This window comes from Populus alba, chromosome 17 (genome assembly GCF_005239225.2).
Source record: "Populus alba chromosome 17, ASM523922v2, whole genome shotgun sequence".
Lineage (NCBI taxonomy): Eukaryota > Viridiplantae > Streptophyta > Magnoliopsida > Malpighiales > Salicaceae > Populus > Populus alba.
In genome coordinates, this window is record NC_133300.1 from 13619867 (window position 1) to 13638678 (window position 18812).

Consider the following 18812-nt stretch of genomic DNA (forward strand, 5'->3'; position numbering starts at 1 on the left):
GGGTGCTGTTGAAATTCTATGAAACTAGGGCAAATCCGCTTGAAGGAAAAAACACTGAATCCTTGAAAGCAACCTAATTTGCTTCCTTTTCTTGGACATAATTCTTCAACAAGTACATTTATTTTGTTTCTATAATTCAATGTTTATTATACATGAGAGGCATTAACATAATTTTCCAATGAAATCTATCATTATGGTGCGAAAGATTTTAGCCACTTTGCAGCCTTTACTTCAAGAGTTTCAAGACGTTATACCTGATGAAATTCCACCAGGCCTTCCTCCAGAACATTTCATCGATTTTGTTATCAGGCGCCAGGCCGCTGGCATCCTAAATCATAGTAGAAGGCGGTCTTCGCTCACTTCCATGCAAGTGAAGGTATTGAGGCTTGAAGTTGTGAAAAAAACTGTACAGAGATGATCTTTAGTTTTGTAAAGTGTGTGAATAAAGCTCTAGAGGATCGCTCTTGTTGACGTCCTAACCAGCAAATCATGTTGTTAGAAGAGTAACTTCTTAGATATAATTGTCTATGCATTCCAAATTCTTCTCTTAGAGAAGCCATCATTGAATAAGCACACGGTGGAGGCCTTGGAGGACACTACTTTGGTAGGGATAAAGCCCTTGCACTAGTTCAAGAGACGTTTTATTGGCCTAAGATGATAGGCGATGTAGATAGGCATGTGAAACGGTGCCGAGTTTGTCAAATTGCCAAAAGTCATGCTCAAAATATGGGGTTATAGACCCCACTGCATGTTCCTAATTCACCATGGAATGAGCTTGGACTTTACGGTGGGGTTACCAAGAACTCATAGGGGAAAAGATTCGATCATGATGGTTATTGATCGGTATGGCACATTCTGTGTCATGTTCTAAGATGTTAGATGCTTGAAATATAGCCGATCTTTCTTTTCTTGAAGTTGTGAAGCTTTCTGGCCTGCCAAACACTATTACTTCAGACAGGGATGAAGTGGCCAGATCATGGACAAACGGAGATAATTGTCAATAGATAAAATCTGTCAAGAAGTTTGGAAAAAGGAAATATTCGTCAATGGGATCTTCATTTGGCACGTGCATGATTTGCTTATAATCGATCTATCAGTCACACAACTAGCTAGGCACAGTCCTTTTAAAGTTGTTTATGGCCATAATCCAATCAGTCCTCTAGACTTGGCTTCTCTTCCAACTCCTCATTTCTTCAGAGGGCAAGCATAAGAGAGAGTTAAGCAAATCAAGAAGCTACGTGAAGAATTGCTAAGCAGAATGAGAGGTATAAAAAGTAAGCTGATAAGCTTCGGGAACCAGCAGCTTTTGATGAAGGTGACTTGGTATATGGATTCATCTTCGAAAAGTAAGCTGATCCAGAAGCTTCCCACTGAATCTCCAACTCTGTTGCTTTCTCCGAGTGGTCCTGTTGGAATGATTTAAGGAGCCAAGTTAAAAGCTCCCGGCTCCAGTTCATAAGCTGAGTTTCATAGCAGCCTGGCTGTTAGCTTCATGGACTGGTTGTTTTTAATGCTGTCTATGATTTCTCATTTTGCATTTGCTCTGTGTGTGTGTGTGTGTCTGTGAAGATTGACAACGAAATCTCTTCTGCAATATTTAGCGTTCTACACCTAATGAACTGTAGACTAAACCATGGCCAGCCGTGATTGCCTTTCCCATGATTTCGCAATTTGGGCTCAATTTGCTTTGACTACATTAGGTGGTAGATGATTCATTTAAATAACTTATAAGAGAACTGGGATTTAAAAAAAAAAAAACTTTTTTTTTCTTGCAATTAAATTCTTCTATAACCAATTTAATAGAATTAAGCTTTGAGAAATAAAAACCAAATTAATTAAAGGATAAAAGAATGAGATATAAAACATAAAAAAATATGTTTAATTCTATATCCTTAACAATTTTTATTTTGTTTCAAAAATTCATTTTATTTATTTTTAAAAACCTAGCTTTGAGAGATAAGAGAAAAAATCATAGGTTGGATTAATTTTGGGTGATGAAACTCGTTGTTCTTGATGCAATAGAAAGAAAAAAATTTAATCATGATCTTTTTAAGTTTTTATATTGCTTAGAAAAATAAATTAAGGTAGAGAAAGAACTTTTTCTTCATTTGTTTTTATGTTTTAGATCCATTTTGGATTTTGGCTTGACAAATTGATTTTTTAATATTTTAAAGATGTTATTAGTTGTTTTTATACCAAAATAAATGATAAAAAAAAATTTATATCAAAAAATTTCAATTTTGATTTTTCAACCATGATTGAATTTATGCGTCATCCCTTTATAAAAGAAAACAAAAGTATGATGACCCAGACACAGAAGGCCTGTCATAGGATCATGCTCTTGGAAATTTTTTAAAGGCCATGGACGCTGGGCAACCTAGGCCCGTGTGCCTAACCTGATTTTTTTTTTTTTTGTCATTTTGTTTTTTTTCTTTGGAGTCCTTTTTTTTTTTTTTTTTATGGTTAAATGTCCCTTTTTAGATAATTTAGTTTTGCAGGAAAAAAAAAAAAACATGGGTTTTCTTTTATATATAAATAATATGGCTTTGTTAGTCTAGTATTTTTTTTCTGTTTTTTATTATTATTTATTATATTATATTATATTATATCTTATCAATTTCTTTTTCTTACGCCTTTTTCACTTTGTTTAGTTTTTTTTTTTTTTTTTTTTTCCATGTGCTAGATCCCATTAATTTAGCTACTAACAAGGTTGCTAAATCTTTTAATTGCTCTATAGCAATAACTATAAAGTTATATTTTCTTTCACTAACTATAATTTTTTCGACAAGTTCAGTAATATTTTCTCCATAATAATAATGGTCTCATGATATATATACTTTAGAATTGCTAAGAAACTCCTTCTACATAATATCCTACACTTGCTTTGTTGTTGAAGTTCTAGTAATCCTTGAAAAAATTGTATTAGCTAGTGACTTTTGAATCAAATAAAGAGAAATTGCATTCTTTTCTCCTCTAACTCCTTCAGTTATGCTTCTTCTATAGTAGAGATATTTCATGAGATGTTAAATCCCTCCACATCATTAATTTATATTTTCCACATGTCATAGATATTCTAATAAAAAAACCAAGAAGTGGCATAGAGATTGATTATGATGAGTTTATGGTGGCCATAATAACCCCAATGCCAATTTATGATCAATTGTGCTATGTTATTATGGTTAGAAGATGATGATAGTTTTAGAGGTAATTTATATGTTCTAGTGATTAAGAGTTTGTTTGAGAATGCAATTGAAACTGTGTTTTTTTAAATTTTAATTTTTTTTTTGCTAAAAATTATTTTTTAAACGTTTTCAGATAATTTTGATATACCGATCTCAAAATTTTATTTTTAAAAATTAAAAAAAATATCATTTTAATGTATTTTTAAACAAAAATACTTTAAATCATAACCACTACCATAATCTCATGCTATAAGAGTTAAAATGAAAAAGAATTGATAGTTAAGATATTTAGTTGTATTGTTTTAGTAAAAAAGAGTACTTAATTTATAGTTTTAAAGCTGAATGACAGATCTGGGACACACAAAATACATGCATGACAGGAGAGTTTTAAATATTTTAAGCATATCATCGTTTATTGGCTTGCCTTACAAGCGATGATGGTTGCATATTTATTTATAGTCTTTAAATAATTTTTTATACGAAAATATATTTGAATGATTTTTTTTATTTTTAAAAATTATTTTTAATATTAACATATTAAAATAATTTGAAAACACTAAAAATATATTAATTTAAAAATTAATAAAAAAATAAAAAAAATTTAAATTTTTTTAAAAATATTTTTAAAACATAAAATAAACAGGCCTTAATCAACCTAAATGGAATAATTCAAAAAAAAATTTCAACTATAGCACGCCTTACAAGTTGTTGAAAATTTAGCCAATACACTAGACAATTCTTAGAGTTCTTCGAATTGACAAGCATTCTTTCTTTGGTAGAACATTCCTGGTGTTAATTTGTTCGACTTTTCCTAGACTTTTCTAACCTGGTTTAGCATTAATTTGTAGTGTGTAGCATCTTCTACAATTGATTTTGATTTCCTAGACTCTCTGTCACGCAGGAGGAGAGCTAATGTTCTTGTTTCCACACCTTAATTTAGTGGAGGGTTTATTTCTCTAAAGCTCTCTTGTTTAATGCTTGCTAGAAAAACTATCTAGTTAATTGTCTTTCAATAGAGCTTTTGCCGTCACTTGGAAAGCTTAAGCTAGCTAAGAACAACTTAAAATATTTGTTACGTACAAGGTTAGTTGCAGGACAATGTTAGTTGAGTTGCTTGGCACCACCATTTCAAGGGATATGAAACATGAGGAGATGTGTCTTTGAAGGACTTCTTGATGGTCCCTTTTGCAACATCAGCTGCCAGTGAGATATCTGCAATCCATACCACCACTTTCAAATCCTTGCATGTGTGATTAACATGTAATTAATTAAACAAGGATCAATCAGGGCTTTTCTACATGATTAACTTGCTTCATAATTGAACCTATTGGTTTAAATCGGGGCGGCATCGATCATTGATTAAACTATAGTGATCCCATAAAAAGAAAAGGAAAAATAAAGAAAATAAAAAATAAATTTCATATATTATAATAAGAACATAAACTGGTCTAATGTACCAAAATATATATATATATATATATATATATATATATATATCCCACTTAAAAATAAACAGGGCTATTAGGTTCATAATCAAATTAAAACAGGGTTATGAATACAAAGAAAACTACTTGTATCATGTGATTATGTTTTCTGAACAAGAAGTAGGCAAGGATTAAATTAAAGTTATAATAATAAATAAAAAATATTTAAGGAGAAGTCAGACCTCGAAGAGGTTTCTTCTCATCAGAAAGCTCAGTGATTGTGTAAATAATGGCAGCCAACACGGACTTAGGGTTCATCCTTCTATCAACAGCTTCGTGCACAGCCTTGACAGCATGATTTTTCATTCCAAGATTTTTCCTTCCTGGTCACCCCATAACCAGCACTGCTTATTTCTTTCAATGTCCTCGGCAACTTATTCTCTCCACTAGATATGGACAAACAGGCCGCACAGATTGAATCCCTCTTCCTCATAATGCAAGCTTTCTGTTCTTCTGTCTTCTTGAATATCTCTTTAGCCCTGTTCTTGATGGGCTGCACAAGCCCTAACCTACAAGCAATAATTTCAATAATGTCAAAACCTTGGAGGAGAACCCTATCAGAGTTTGAGACACCGTCCAGCCACTTGGGAATTGCATGGTCGCCCTTGTTGTTGGAGATTGAGGTTGTTAGGTTGCCTTGGCTTAAAAGAGGGTTTGCGTTGTAACCGACACGATTCGGATCTTTATCGTTGTTATCATCGTTGAAGGCTCGCCATTCGGTTGTCTCATCGATGTAGTAAGATTCAAGAACTAATCCACAGTCGGTGCAGATTGTGTCCCCGTTACTGTGATCAAGAACAATATAAGTGTTTGCCTTGCAATCCTTACAGTAACCCCCATAGTCATCGATCTCACCATTTCTGGCCATGAGTTTGCTCCTCTAAATACTCTTGAGATTTCAGGGATTTTCTGTCTCTGCGATCCGGTCGAAAGTATAGATATGGAAGAAAGGAGGGGAGGGTGGGTCTATGTTTATAGAGGAATATTTGGCTTGGCCGTCAAGGAAAGTGGTGGGCGGGTCTCTATTTATAGAGGAACTGGCTTGGCCGTCAAGGAACTGGATTTAATATATGTTATTAAAATAAAATAAAAGGGTATTTCACAAATATTAATTAGAATATATGGCATAAGGATATGTATTGAGTTTATATATATATAATCTTGTTTTATCATTGTGTGACAAAATATAACGAAAAAGTAAGAATAAAATGACAAAAGGAGATTGCATGTTTTAAAATAATGCGTAGTAGTTATTACCATAAAAATTATAATACAAGATTTTCTTAATAGTCAAATCTAATGGTTAAAGATAAGATGCTTATATATAATTATAATTGTTACGTGAACATAACCAATGGGTAGATTTTCTTGCTAGCTTTAAAGATCACTAGATTTGCACATGTCGGGAAAAAAAATTCAATGTAAAAGAAAAATACGAAGGAAAAGAAATCTAAAATCCTAAGTAATTGGTTTAATTGATAATTTAAATAATAGTATTAAAATATACAATAATAATAAATAAACTAATAAAAAATAACAAAAAAAAGATTAAAAAAAAAAAAAAACTCGACTTAAGCTTATTCAGATTATCAAACAAGTAAAATTAAAAAAAAAAAAAAAAAAAACAGTTAAATCAAATTAACTCATTTGCGACTATGAACATAAAATTAAAATAAACTCATAGAAAGAAATGCAAAAAAAGTTTGAAAACTAATATTTAATAAATCAAATGAGAATATGATAAAATCTAAAACTCAACTCTACTAAATAAAATGTTAAAGGATAAGAATTAATATATATAATATATATATATTGAAAAAACTTGATTCGAGCCTACCAGGTATCAAAACCACAAAATTAATTTATAACCTAATCATAATACCTAGGTGACCGCGATAAAATAACAAATTGAATAAAATCATGAAACTAAATTATTAAATAATTCAATATGTTAAATCGACCAAAATGCCCTCAAATAAATTCATAAATTCATAATACCTAATGCCACTTAGTATATTTGTAATTTATTTTATAATGTTATGATTTATGGATAGAGGGGCTTTTTTTGAAAAAAAAATTGAATTTATCTTTTTGTAAAATTGATTTAAAAACAAAATGGATTGGGACAAGTATCCATTGGGCGAGAGAAAGACACAACATACTTGGGCTTTGAGGTCGGGACATTTGACCGTAGCTGCAGTGAAAAAGGACTGAAAGAGACAGACAAGATTAATGCAAATGATTCGAAGTAGAAAGTTTGACTCGAGTCTTCCATTAAAGACCTTGTTGGCAAAATGTTTCGAGTCTCCTGAATCATGACCTGGACATTGCCAATTCGAATGGTACAAATATCTACCATGATAGAATATTCACAAACACAGGAATATAACCAATCTCAATCCACAAGAAAAATCATGGTTGAATAATAAAGAACAGTGAAAGGATAGAGATCTCAGAGCCAAGGAAGAAGAACAATGCAAACACATCAGGTTCAAATCAGCAGCACCTTGGATTCATAACACCTTAAACGAATATCAAGAATTGTGTTTTTCTGCATTCAGGAGAACCTCTTATTCTTTTGGATTGTAAGTATAAATGAGATTTTAGTTTAGATTGTCGATCGGTCTATTAGAGCCATATACAATTATCCCTCTTGCAAGAAGCAAACAATTATTGATTGATGTTTTCAGCAATGTTTAGAAGGTATAGCATGGAAATTCTTACTTTCATCTGTCGAATCAAGCTATTGTCTCAACCACAATTGATAATCTGATCCTTTGTCCACAAATTTTTGCCAACTTCCATCCAGATTAATTTCCTTTGAGGGGTTCCAATCAAATTGTCCAAGCTTCATCACTAGTGCATCACCTATTTGTGCAACATAACCTTCATTGTTAGCATGGTATATCTTGACAGAGCTCCGGCAATGGATCCCAGCCCGTTTTCGAGCCTCAATAAGCTCAGTGATGACATCGCGGAAGCCAAAATCATAGAAGTGATCGTAAAATATTGTGGGCTGAAAAAATGAAGGGGAGAAATCCATGTTAGAAAACTGAAAAGACATGCTGTTAATCATTTTTCACCTTTATTGGCAAGTAAAATAAAAATACGACCCATAGTTGAAACAACTATATAACCGAACTTCTTGTTGCTTCACTTATGATATAGAAAACAAAATTTTTGTAGGGCTAATATTAAGCGGAGAAATTTTATTCTAACAGTAAAAAGAGAAGGGCCAAAAACTTCATGGACACATGTTTCATAACAACTTGGCAATTGATATAGAACTCACCGTTCCTGGATGGGTTAAAATGTATGCATATCCTTGTGTCAGCTTATCTCGAGGAAATGGCCAATGACCCTGGCAAAACAGAAAAGCACGGAGTTCATTTATCTGGTCTCTAAACTTCATTAGTAGTTCAAAACGGACTTGAAGTAGACCAGGTTGACGATATGCTAATAATGCCACAGTTTGAACATCAAACCAGAAAGCATTAAAATAAAGTACAAAAATTAATAAATTACCAAACTTCAAATAAGATAAGAATTTTCAATCAGACATTGGCGAAAAGAGTTATCTGAAAGACATGAGATCTACAGGCTGCAGGCTGCCGCATGTTTGATCACTACCACCACATCATTTCATTCAGTTGAAAAGCAAATCACTTTGATTAATCATAAACCAGATGGCACCATATTCCAACTTGGAATAACATGAAACTCTCTATCAACCAAAGGGATGAAACTTAAATACAACGAATATGCGTGTATCATCAATCATTTTACATTAAATTGCAGATGGACCTCTTCCATAACTTACAGAGCCCACCTGTATCTTTCTTTCTCTTTATTTTTATTTTTATTTTCACTTCTATATTTTTTTTTTAGATCCAAGGGAGGGGGGAGAGGATTCAAATCAAGACCTCCCAAGATTCTTAAAGACTCCTTGCACTTGGGCTACCAACCAATTGATTCTTTGTTCACTTCCACAAGCATGCAAATAAAATAGTTGTCATGACACACGAATACCAATGATTTTAGGAATAACTTCAAAACCCTGAACATCAAGACAACCATGTCCCTTGAACACAATTTCATTAGTTATCAAATATTTGTTCGCCAAATTATTTTATCATTTACCAACACCAAGTAAAATAGAAATGAAGCAAATGTAGAACATAAAACACCATTAAGCCAAGATTCTCCCTTTTCTTTTCTGGGAAGTAAAGGGAAATTATATTTGCAAGGCTCAAACTAGTGATGACTTTATGAGTGCTATTAAATTATCCTACAAGAACAATGTGCCAATTGGAAAATTTGAATCAGAAAGAGGTTGCACCTGAGTTGATCCTGTGTCATGGTTCTCCAAAAAAGTGACAGCACGTGAGGGCCACCATCCCATCACTCCAGTTGGTTTTCCTTGGGGATCGATTAGTCTCCAATATTGGTTGTGCAGAGCAGAGTGCAGTATTCCCTACAAAACATCAAAAAATAAATAAATTAAATACATGAGTTTATTGTTGAATAAGGAGAGCGTATGGTTGCATCATAAGATTATTAGATTGTATGCAATGCTTAAAGGGCATCTTGATTTACCCATATCCTAAGCAGCAACTGAACTTGTCCAATGTAGCCAGATTATCTAATAGGCCTTCAAGTCACATTCATTCTGCTTTCACATTCTATTAAAGCCATTTCACTATAGTACCTCAATGTATATGGGAAAAGCTGATGATTTTGGGTTAACATAATATACAATGCAGAAGGTTATAGAATACATAAGACTAGATATTCCAAACATAGTTAAGAAAGTACCTTCGTGGTGACATCAAACGCTGAAGAAGTACCTCCTGTGGCATTGATCCAATTGACTATCCTCTGCCGATGAACATCTAGGCACACAGGCAGGCTGGGATTATTACACAAGATACTTCTAAGCTAAGATGAAACTACATACTTGCAAAGGAAATTAGCAGCAGTAAAAACTTTTAGGTATAGAAGTTAGCTTAGAAGTCTACTGAAATAATTAAATGGAAATTCTTAGTTCTGTCTTGCTGGAAGTACATGAACTCGTCCATATGTTTCCCCTAAAGTACATATTAGATCTATAGTTATCAAAGATTACCTTGATTGTAACACAAGCTACCATGTTCATAAGCTAAACTATCCCAGTATTCTCCAATAGCAAATGCAGGATTTGAAGATTCAATATATTCTTTAACATATGTGCCAGAGAAGCCCCTGCAAACTCAAAAACAAATTTCACTGTCCCAATAATTTACTAGAGAAAATTTTTGAAATTACAAGTGGATTAAAAGGTGTCAAAAAGGCACTCACCTTACAAAGTCAAGGCGCCAACCATCAAAACCAATATCATTTCGAAGCCAATTTAGCCAATCCTTTATATCTCTTCTCACAAAGTCCTGGGAATGGTCAATGTTTGGAGCAGCATGGAAGACATCACCTATACCGAGGTCAACAAATAGTACAATTTTCATGTCATCTGGTGGTAGCACTAGCACTAGTACTTTGTTCCATTAAAAAAAAAAAAAAAAAAAAAAAACCTTGGGTCCAAACCACCCATAAATTTAACCTTTGGGATAAAATATTTCATGAGCAAAATTTACATGGAAAAGCAGATGATGATAACAAGATGCACACAGGTGCCAGTAAGAGTTCATGAGCAATGCAACCATAACTTTTAAAATGAAATTTTCACGAACACACGCGATGACATAGGTGCATAACTATATGCAACTTGATGGCTATTTCTTTTGTGTACTTTTGGTCTCCATTATATTTATCATTTACCAAAATTCAAGATTAGCTTCTATCGACAGCATGGGGACTATATTGCTCCTGATCAAGATAAGGACTGCGGCACAGGTATAGCTCGTAAACAGGTAGAATTTGATGATCTTTAAAGGGCATAGAATGTAGATTTTAAGGTGTTAAATTGGTCAGCTGGATATCATTCAACCATGTACTTTTCATTCATCAAAGAAGAATGTTGAAGTCTGCGTACCACTTGAAGGATTTCCTTTACCCTGGAAATTTGGATCATCACACACAATTGCTTCAGGACCCCATGCAAGCTTTCCACCATAAATGTTCCAAACACCATTTGGACTCTGAAATCGCAGAGAAGATTAATTTATTAAGTGATGGCACAATGTACTCGTTAGGAAGTGCAACTTCAAAGAAGTTTCTCAACCTTAGACTCCATGTATTTAACAAGGTTGGCAAAGAGTAGATGGGTCTTATATATAAGGAAGAGTATCAGCATTATGAGAAGCTTGAAACATTATTATACTGATATTATTTTTTCCAGGCAGTTAAGTTTTCGCATAATGGGTGAACCAGACATGGAAAACCTAACCCATTCCCTGACAAGGCCTGCAAAAATTTAAGTCGCAGAAAATCAATAATAAAAAGGACAAAGGATGAGCTGTGGTTTGCCAAATACTTTGCAGGTTTTATGATTTTCAGGTTCCAAGATGAAGAAAGATGGTAAAACGATTTTTAGATGTTCATGCTTGCAATTTCTTGGTATATTTGGATGGATGGAAAGTAATACCCTGATGCTCAATAACCATAGTTTATATAATCAAGTAGTTCGGGATATGGTGACTTGTATGACTTCTTGAAGGTGTTCAGCTCTAAGAGGTTTCATTACAGTTGCTTCAGCCAATATTCAAGGAGAATGAACAGCCCTTTACATAGATATTTTTCTGCAATCAATTAGAGGATGCTTATTCCTTTTGTACTTCAGTTACTTCGATTTTCTTCTTTTATCAAAAATTAAGAAAAACAGATGAACTATAGTTGCCTACCCCAGGCCTTTTAATTAGCTCAGTGAAAGCAAAAGAGACACAAAACCGCTTAAGTTTGGATGACTATATTAAGCGTTTGGCAAAACACATGATCTGATGAGGTTTGTTGTGCCAAAAAAGGGAACAAAAGTTTAAAATGTTGTTGAACTGTCATGACAATATAGATGAAGCATGAAAATCAAAAGAACAGTAAGGACATTAAAAAAAAATAGCAATAATACTATAACAAAGAGGTTTACCTGTTTCTGTGCACATCGATGATTGAGTACAACATCTCCCAAGGCCTATAATATCAATCCAATCAATACCATATGCAAAGTATGAATAACAACCCGAATAAAGCATAGCAAGGAAATTAATATCATAAGGCTTCTCATGACAATATAGATGATTTGTTTCATGGAAAGTGATTTTTTGAAAAATACTTTCCAAACTTTTTTGTGTTTGTTTACCATTAGAAAAGTTGATCAACAAAATACATTTTTCAGTCATGTAAAAATTTGGTTTGTTTTTCAAAAAAATATTGTCCTTTTATTTTGAGTAGAAAACATTTTCTAGAAGTTATGAAAAATTCAAAAATATCTTATTATTTGTTGATTATATCAAATTCGGTCCTTAATCTTTTAATTACTATATATTTTATTTTGAATCTTTTTTTATTATTATTTTGTCCCTTAGAATTTGATTTTTATATCAATTTTCTCTATTCCTTTTCTAAATTGAAATCTTTTATCTATTAGATTTGTTTCTCATTTTTTTTATTGTATTTATTTTATTTGAAATAATTTATGAAATTATATTTTCTTTTTAATTTCATCATTTTTCAACTTTTTTATCCATCAGATTTAGTCTTTATTATTTTGATTGTTAATTATTTTATTTAAAATAATTTATGAAATTAGATTTATTTTTTTTAATTTCATCCTCCTTCAACTTTTTTATTTGTTAGATTTGTTTTCCATTCTTTCAATAAACTTGAAAAAAAAATATTAACAAGTTATTTTTGAGCTCATTTTCCATGACATAACCAAACATTAGAAAATACTTTCCAACTCATTTTTCATGACACTATCAAACATCAGAAAATAATTCACTTTCCACGGAAACCACTTCCCAGCAAATAAACATGGCCTTATTTATAGTATGCAGATAACACTTAATCTTTGGCGAAAAAACCAACATAAAGATTTCTACAGTAATTAATAAGCATTTTTAGGAACAAATCTAGCAGCAAGTAATGATACTTATGAATGCACACACTAATTGCAGAAGACACAAGAAATTTAAACCACTGTCAGCACAAAGGGAATAAGTTTAATCTTTGTAGCCAACTAACCAAACAAAAAGTGATATTTTAAAAAAATACCTTTTATAGAAACCATTTTTCCCCCTTGAAAAAAAGGATTATGTTTTCCGAAGTCAAAGGAAACAGATGTCTCATCATAAATTCTTAAAACATATACATTTCACGCTGCTGGTCCCACCAAATGAATTACCATGCACTCGTTCCTTTTCTAACTGACAGCTTTTTTTCTAAGAATAAATTAAGTTTCTGATTCAGGCAAATGTAATATAAAAGGCATTCCATGTAATGCACAAATCATTACCATGAAAAGTACAACAAAAATTGAGATGCGAGGTGAAGGTCTAATTTTCCTCGCAAAGGTCTAGTTATTATCCTGTAAGACAGCCAAAACATACCAGAAGATCTTGAGAATGCATTTCCTCTATGCAGTGTTTCAGTTCTTCCACAGAACCATATGCTGAGTTCAAGTTGTAGAGATCAGAAGGCATATAACCTGCATATTAGTGAGCAAATACAGAACGCAGGTCCATAAAACAGAGCATAATGAACAAAAATCTTAACACAGAGCTGGCATTGCTTGGGACTCCAAGACTATATCCTTATTCCTAGGCACAAAAAAGCCCATTTCTCAAATGCACACAGCATTTATTATTACATATACAGGATGAAAATGATGTATGGTAATTTTATATGAAAAGACATGTTCATGACTACCTCATTTTCTCAGGAAAAGTGTGTGCATTGATAAGAAGGCAATGACACAGACAAAGGAAAGAAAAACAAAGAGCTAAACCTTGAGGAGCAACAGATTCTGTTGGTGGCGGGAGCCAAACTGCTGTTACTCCGCATCGAGATAAATCAGCAGCTTTAGGAGCTAAATCCAGGTACCACTGCTTTCTCCAACTTTCCCAATTGAAACCTTGAAACTTCAAAAGTGGTAAATTAAGAATCATCAAGACAAATGTGTTTACAATACCTGGATGCAACAGGCATATAGGAAGCAGCAGGAAAATAAACTAAACAATCCTTGATTCAAAAATCTCAAATGAACTCCAGACAAAAACCTAGAACTAGGTTTATTTAAAAGCCAAGACAAACATGCCCTCATAATCCCTAACTTGATCACTTCAACGAGTGACCCTCTCCAAGACAAGCAAGATCATTTTCCTGGAAAATGACACTTCTTGGAGCAGATCACGTCAGCTTGCCACCATTTTTATTGCTCGCGTAGGCATAACCAATGAACACTAAAATATTCTGAAAAGGGAAACATTACCAGCCTCTTGCTAGAAACAAAGAAAGAAGAAAACAAATGATCGATTGAATATTATTCCCCTCGTCACTTTTACTTCTACATTCCAGCGCACAATTCTTTTCATCCACTTGTCAATAAATTCATCTATTCTTCACAAATTATCAATTAATACATATCAAGTTAAAGTGAATGCTCTGTGGTGAGCATAATGTAGTATAATGGATTGTATTTAAAAGGAAAAGCTATATAGATGCAGAATACGAGGATGGAAGAAATCCTGACAATCCAGAAGCCAAAGCAATTGAAAATGGAAAAACAAGGCTTATGACAATATCAGCAACAAGATTTAAGTGGGAATGACAACGGCCTCAAATGATTTAAAAACCATAAGTTTCATCCATTAAGTGGGCACTGGATGCTTTAAGTTCATAACTGTTTTTTAAGATGCAAACAACTTATGTATTTAGAACAGTGAAGCTTGAACTACTAGTACAAATTGCAAAATGTCAAGAAGGTTGTAGAGCTCTAATCTTTCAAGAAGTGGGCATGTAGACAGAGGTGGACAAGGCACCTCCACCTAATGCCTGACCAAGAAATTATTAGGTGAGCCTGGCTCACCAATTGTCCACATTCACCAAGTGATGTATTCCTCACAATCTCAATTTGGTCGGTCCCACCCCATTCATGTGATTGGTCTCATGGCAAGCCTGGCTTAACTAAAATGGTTCAAGTTTGGAGTCGATTTCCTCTGAGAAAAACACCACATATATAAAACACTACGAGCTGAGGGGAGGACAAGAGAATTAATGCATTCATCAGTTTTCAAATCTAATCTGTAGACAGTACTAACCACAATCTCACGTCCTGTTCCAGTTCCTGGCTCTGCATTAAGGCATTGCTTTTAACAAGTCAGATGCAGACTTTGTTGTTGAATTATGTTATTTAAATAATATCAAATGAGGCACTGATCGAAAAATTGAACTTACCTAATTTTGTTTCCTCAGGGGTCTTCTGCCATTGTATGGTCTTCCGTTGAAGAGCACGTTCTAGAGCCTTTCGCTTCTTCTCTATTGTTTCTTTCTCAATTACATGTTCAATAAGTGTATCCCTTTCCTTAAGCTTTTCTTGAGCAATTGACCACACTTCATCAGGTTTGGGCAAGTCCAGTGGTCTAAAATTTGATGTCAATGCTTCAGATACATCAATCTTTCTTGGCGGAAACCTGGGACGGATGCTTCTTATCCTCCTTGCCATCCACTGAGGTGTCTCTCTACGAGGACCATCACTCAACAGTTTCCATTTCTGTGAATCATCATCTGTCAAAAGGTCTATACGCCCACCATTGACTATATAGATGGCATCTTCATCTTCTTCCTCCTTTAATAATAGTGACTCTGCAATTTCTGCTCTGTGTTTCCACATCTTTGAAGCAGCTTCAGAGGCCCTCAATGATCTCTGCAATGCTTCACATCTTCTCATGTAAGCCTCATTTCTTGAATGTGCTGTTTCTTTGGCAGCTTTGATAGCAGCCTTGATGCTTTCCAACTCAGCCTTAAATGCCTTGGATGCAGCCTTCTTTTTTTCAGCAGCATCTTTCTTCATTTTCTCCAGCAAAGAGTTGATTTCCTCTTCCCGCTGGATAGTCATTTCCCTGTTTGACTCCTGAAATTCAAGCAGAGCTTTCTCAGCATCTTCAGCACGGAGTTCAGATGCTTTTGCTTGTGCATTGACCTGTTCTAACTCCACCTTCAACTTAGCTATCTCATTTCTTGTGATCAATAGTTGAGATTCCAGATCATTTAAAATTCCTTGTAACTTAATATTTTCTGATTGAACAGATGCAATCTCATCAACAGGATTAATACCATCAGTAAAGACTGCCACAGCTCTTGTAGCATAGTCACCGGCTTTTTCTGCCACGTCCAGGGCCTTCTCTATAGCATCTTTTGACTGTTCGACAATTGACAATATGGTGCCTTCAGTTGCAATTCTAATTTGTTCTTCAATATGAAAGGCAGCTTCAGCAGCAGAAGTTTCAGCGGCTGACACTCTCCGTTGGGCATCTTCAAGTATATGAGATGTTGCCTGCTGGAAAGCAATCTCCGCCAACTTTTCAACTTGTACAGCAAGTTCAACAGCATCTTGTTTTGCTAAAACCAGTTTAGATTCTAAGGTGAACCTCTCTTCCACCGACTCCTGAAGCTTATTGTGGAACAGAGATTTGGCAGCCTCAAGTTCTGTAATAGCAACTTCCTTGTCACGCAATATGGTAGCAACATGCTCTTGTTGTTTAGCCTGGGACTGAGCCAACTCTTCAAGCAACTGATCCCTTTCTTTTTCAATGGCTTCCTGTCTGGCCCGAGCCTCATAAAGAGCTTTCTTAGTTGCAACTAATTCGTTTTCTTCTATCACCAAGTCCTCAGTTCCTCGTAACATAAAACCATCATCATCATCAACCATATTAGCAGAGCTGTCATTGGAATCATCCTGCCACAGACATATAGCAAACAACCACTATGAGTCTCTTTTCTATCCCTCAGAACATACCCTCTCCACTTTCACATCAAATCATTCAATAATATAACAGCAACGACTTCATACTAAAAAACAATTGAATACTTGCACAAGCCAATTTTGTCAATTTTCTTCAGCAAATGAGCCCATCAACTCCAAACGCATTTCATAACAATTTCAATGTCCCACTTAAATTCTCTCAACCAAATACACAGACCCATCATGTATCTACAAACCACTCTCCACTTAAAAGAAATACTATCTTGTGCACACATCAAAACAGAAAAAACATATAAAACAAATCGATGGATGCATGCATGATTACCACAGTTGAAAAAACAACGGTTCTCGACTTCCAATTCCAGTTGCCATTATTCAACAGTCTCCTGCAAGAAACCCAGATTAAAAACCATCAAGACTTGAGATGGACAACCTCAAACTTAAACAATTAGAAGACATAAAGAACATCAAACAAGAATAAATAAATAAATAAAACCTTTTCCTTGTTCGCGCAGGAGGAAAGATGAGAGAATGGTGGTGAACAAGACACAAACTTGAAACGAAATTAAAGTTTTTCTGTTGGAGGATCCCCAATGTGGCCCCAGGCATCAAAATGGTTCCCATTTATAAATAATATAAATACCCTCTTCTCTCTTTCCTTCTTCCCTCCTTCCTTCCTGTAAAAACGTAAACAAGATGGAGTACTATAATGGTTATGGTTGGTTGTCGTTTATTCACAGAAACAAGAATGGATTCAAAATCAATAAAAACTGGGACTAGTAAAATAAATTTGATTCAATGGATGAGACAGGAAATAATAAATAGTAGATGATTTAAAGCTAAGTTGGGAAATAAGAGGGAAAATGTTGCTTGCTGACCTTAATGAAGCATACATAAGCTAAGCGGAAAAGATTGAGAATTTCATCATCATAATAATAATGGTACAGTGAGTCTGAGAGACGCAAAGTACAGAAAAGTTTTAGGAGAAGTAAGGTGAGGCCTTTCCTCTTTTTAGCTTCCCAATGACAGGGAGAGAAAGAAAGCTTTGGGATTTGCTGTCATCACAGTGATGGAAAAAGGTTTTTTAGAAGTTGACCCTGCCTTTTTCTATTATTTTCAAGATATACGTGTCCCTGTTATTTTTCCTATTTTCCCCGACACAACAATCTACCCTATTCTTATTTTATTTAAGCTCGTTTGGCTCTGCGGCTGCGACTGCGTTTTATTGAAAACGCAGTCAGTAGCCGTTTGGTAACAAAAAAGCGTGATTTCCTGTGTATGGGGTCCACACAAATTTTGCGTCAAAAACACAGGAAATGAAAAGCTAAAATTTCATGTTTTTCATGCACTGTGCAGCTAATTGCACTGTTCATTGAACAATGCAATTAGTGTGAACAGTGTACATGGTACACTGTTCACATTAAAATATAATGCAGTGCAAGTGAATTGCATTGTTCACGTGAACAGTGCAATTCACTTGCACTATTCGTCTTTTTTTTTTTTTTTTTTTTTTTTTTTTTTTTTTTTTTGCAGTGTGTTAATTTTATTAAATTTTTTTTAAAAAAAAAAAACTAGTTTAGAGTGAATTAAATTCATTCGCACTGTGATGTGAACAATATTTTTTTCTCGAAAAAGTAGTATAGAGTGAATTAAATTCACTCGCACTATAATATCAATTTTATATCTGATAATATTTTATCTAATTTTATTACACGCTCAAAAAATTATGAAAACTGTAGTTCTTATCGGATGAATTTTGTACGTAATGAAATTATATATAGTTTAATGGAATAATAAAAAAATATTTTATATAAAATATTATTTATTCCATGATGTAATAGGAGTAATTAAATTTACAATATTTAAATTTAAAACCATCAATATTAATATATATTTCTTAAAATTATTTTATAACCTCAATTTTAAAAACATTCTTAACCAAACACATTAAATTACTTTTTATTCAACCTCAATTTTAACCACAGTTTTAACCAAACACCTATTTTTTCAAACCAACCTCAATTAAAAGTACTTTTTATAAAACAACTTTTTTCAAAACACAACCACAACAGCTACCGCAATGCCAAAACACACTTTAGTAGCAAGAGTATTATGGACCGGTTTTAATGCATAATTATGATCCGTTTTTGTATATATTTCAAGAGTTTTTTTTGCTCAAAAAAATATTAAAAATTATTTTTTAAATATTTTTTTTATAATTCTTATATACTATACTAG

At 33.6% G+C, this 18812-nt stretch overlaps 1 protein-coding gene and 1 non-coding gene across 5 annotated transcripts; both read right to left on the reverse strand.

Annotated features, from left to right (window-relative positions):
* Window positions 1–281: 281 nt before the first annotated feature.
* On the reverse strand, window positions 282–5611 carry LOC118060386 (uncharacterized). 3 transcript variants are annotated; one of them, XR_004689448.2, is made up of 3 exons: window positions 4849–5611; window positions 4280–4394; window positions 282–932 (listed from the first exon to the last, which is right to left on the reverse strand). It is a non-coding gene; the product is annotated as an uncharacterized protein (transcript). The 3 variants fall into 3 exon arrangements; XR_012168571.1 differs by lacking the exon at window positions 282–932 and adding an exon at window positions 977–1460; XR_004689449.2 differs by lacking the exon at window positions 282–932 and adding an exon at window positions 1496–1691.
* A 1545-nt stretch (window positions 5612–7156) lies between these two features.
* LOC118060385 (uncharacterized) lies at window positions 7157–17658 on the reverse strand. Of its 2 annotated transcripts, none has more exons than XM_073405859.1 (15): window positions 17453–17658; window positions 17071–17251; window positions 16900–16960; window positions 15047–16547; window positions 14911–14942; window positions 13599–13731; window positions 13201–13298; window positions 11739–11783; window positions 10713–10797; window positions 10004–10130; window positions 9792–9907; window positions 9482–9558; window positions 9006–9140; window positions 7959–8027; window positions 7157–7682 (listed from the first exon to the last, which is right to left on the reverse strand). In XM_073405859.1, the coding sequence occupies exons 2-15, from the start codon at window positions 17196–17198 to the stop codon at window positions 7410–7412; spliced, it is 2880 nt and encodes a 959-aa protein (XP_073261960.1). In that variant the 5' UTR covers window positions 17199–17251; window positions 17453–17658; the 3' UTR covers window positions 7157–7409. The 2 variants fall into 2 exon arrangements, with proteins under 2 accessions (XP_073261960.1, XP_034929497.1); XM_035073606.2 differs by having other exon boundaries at window positions 10692–10797; window positions 17453–17657.
* Between the last annotated feature and the right edge of the window lie 1154 nt (window positions 17659–18812).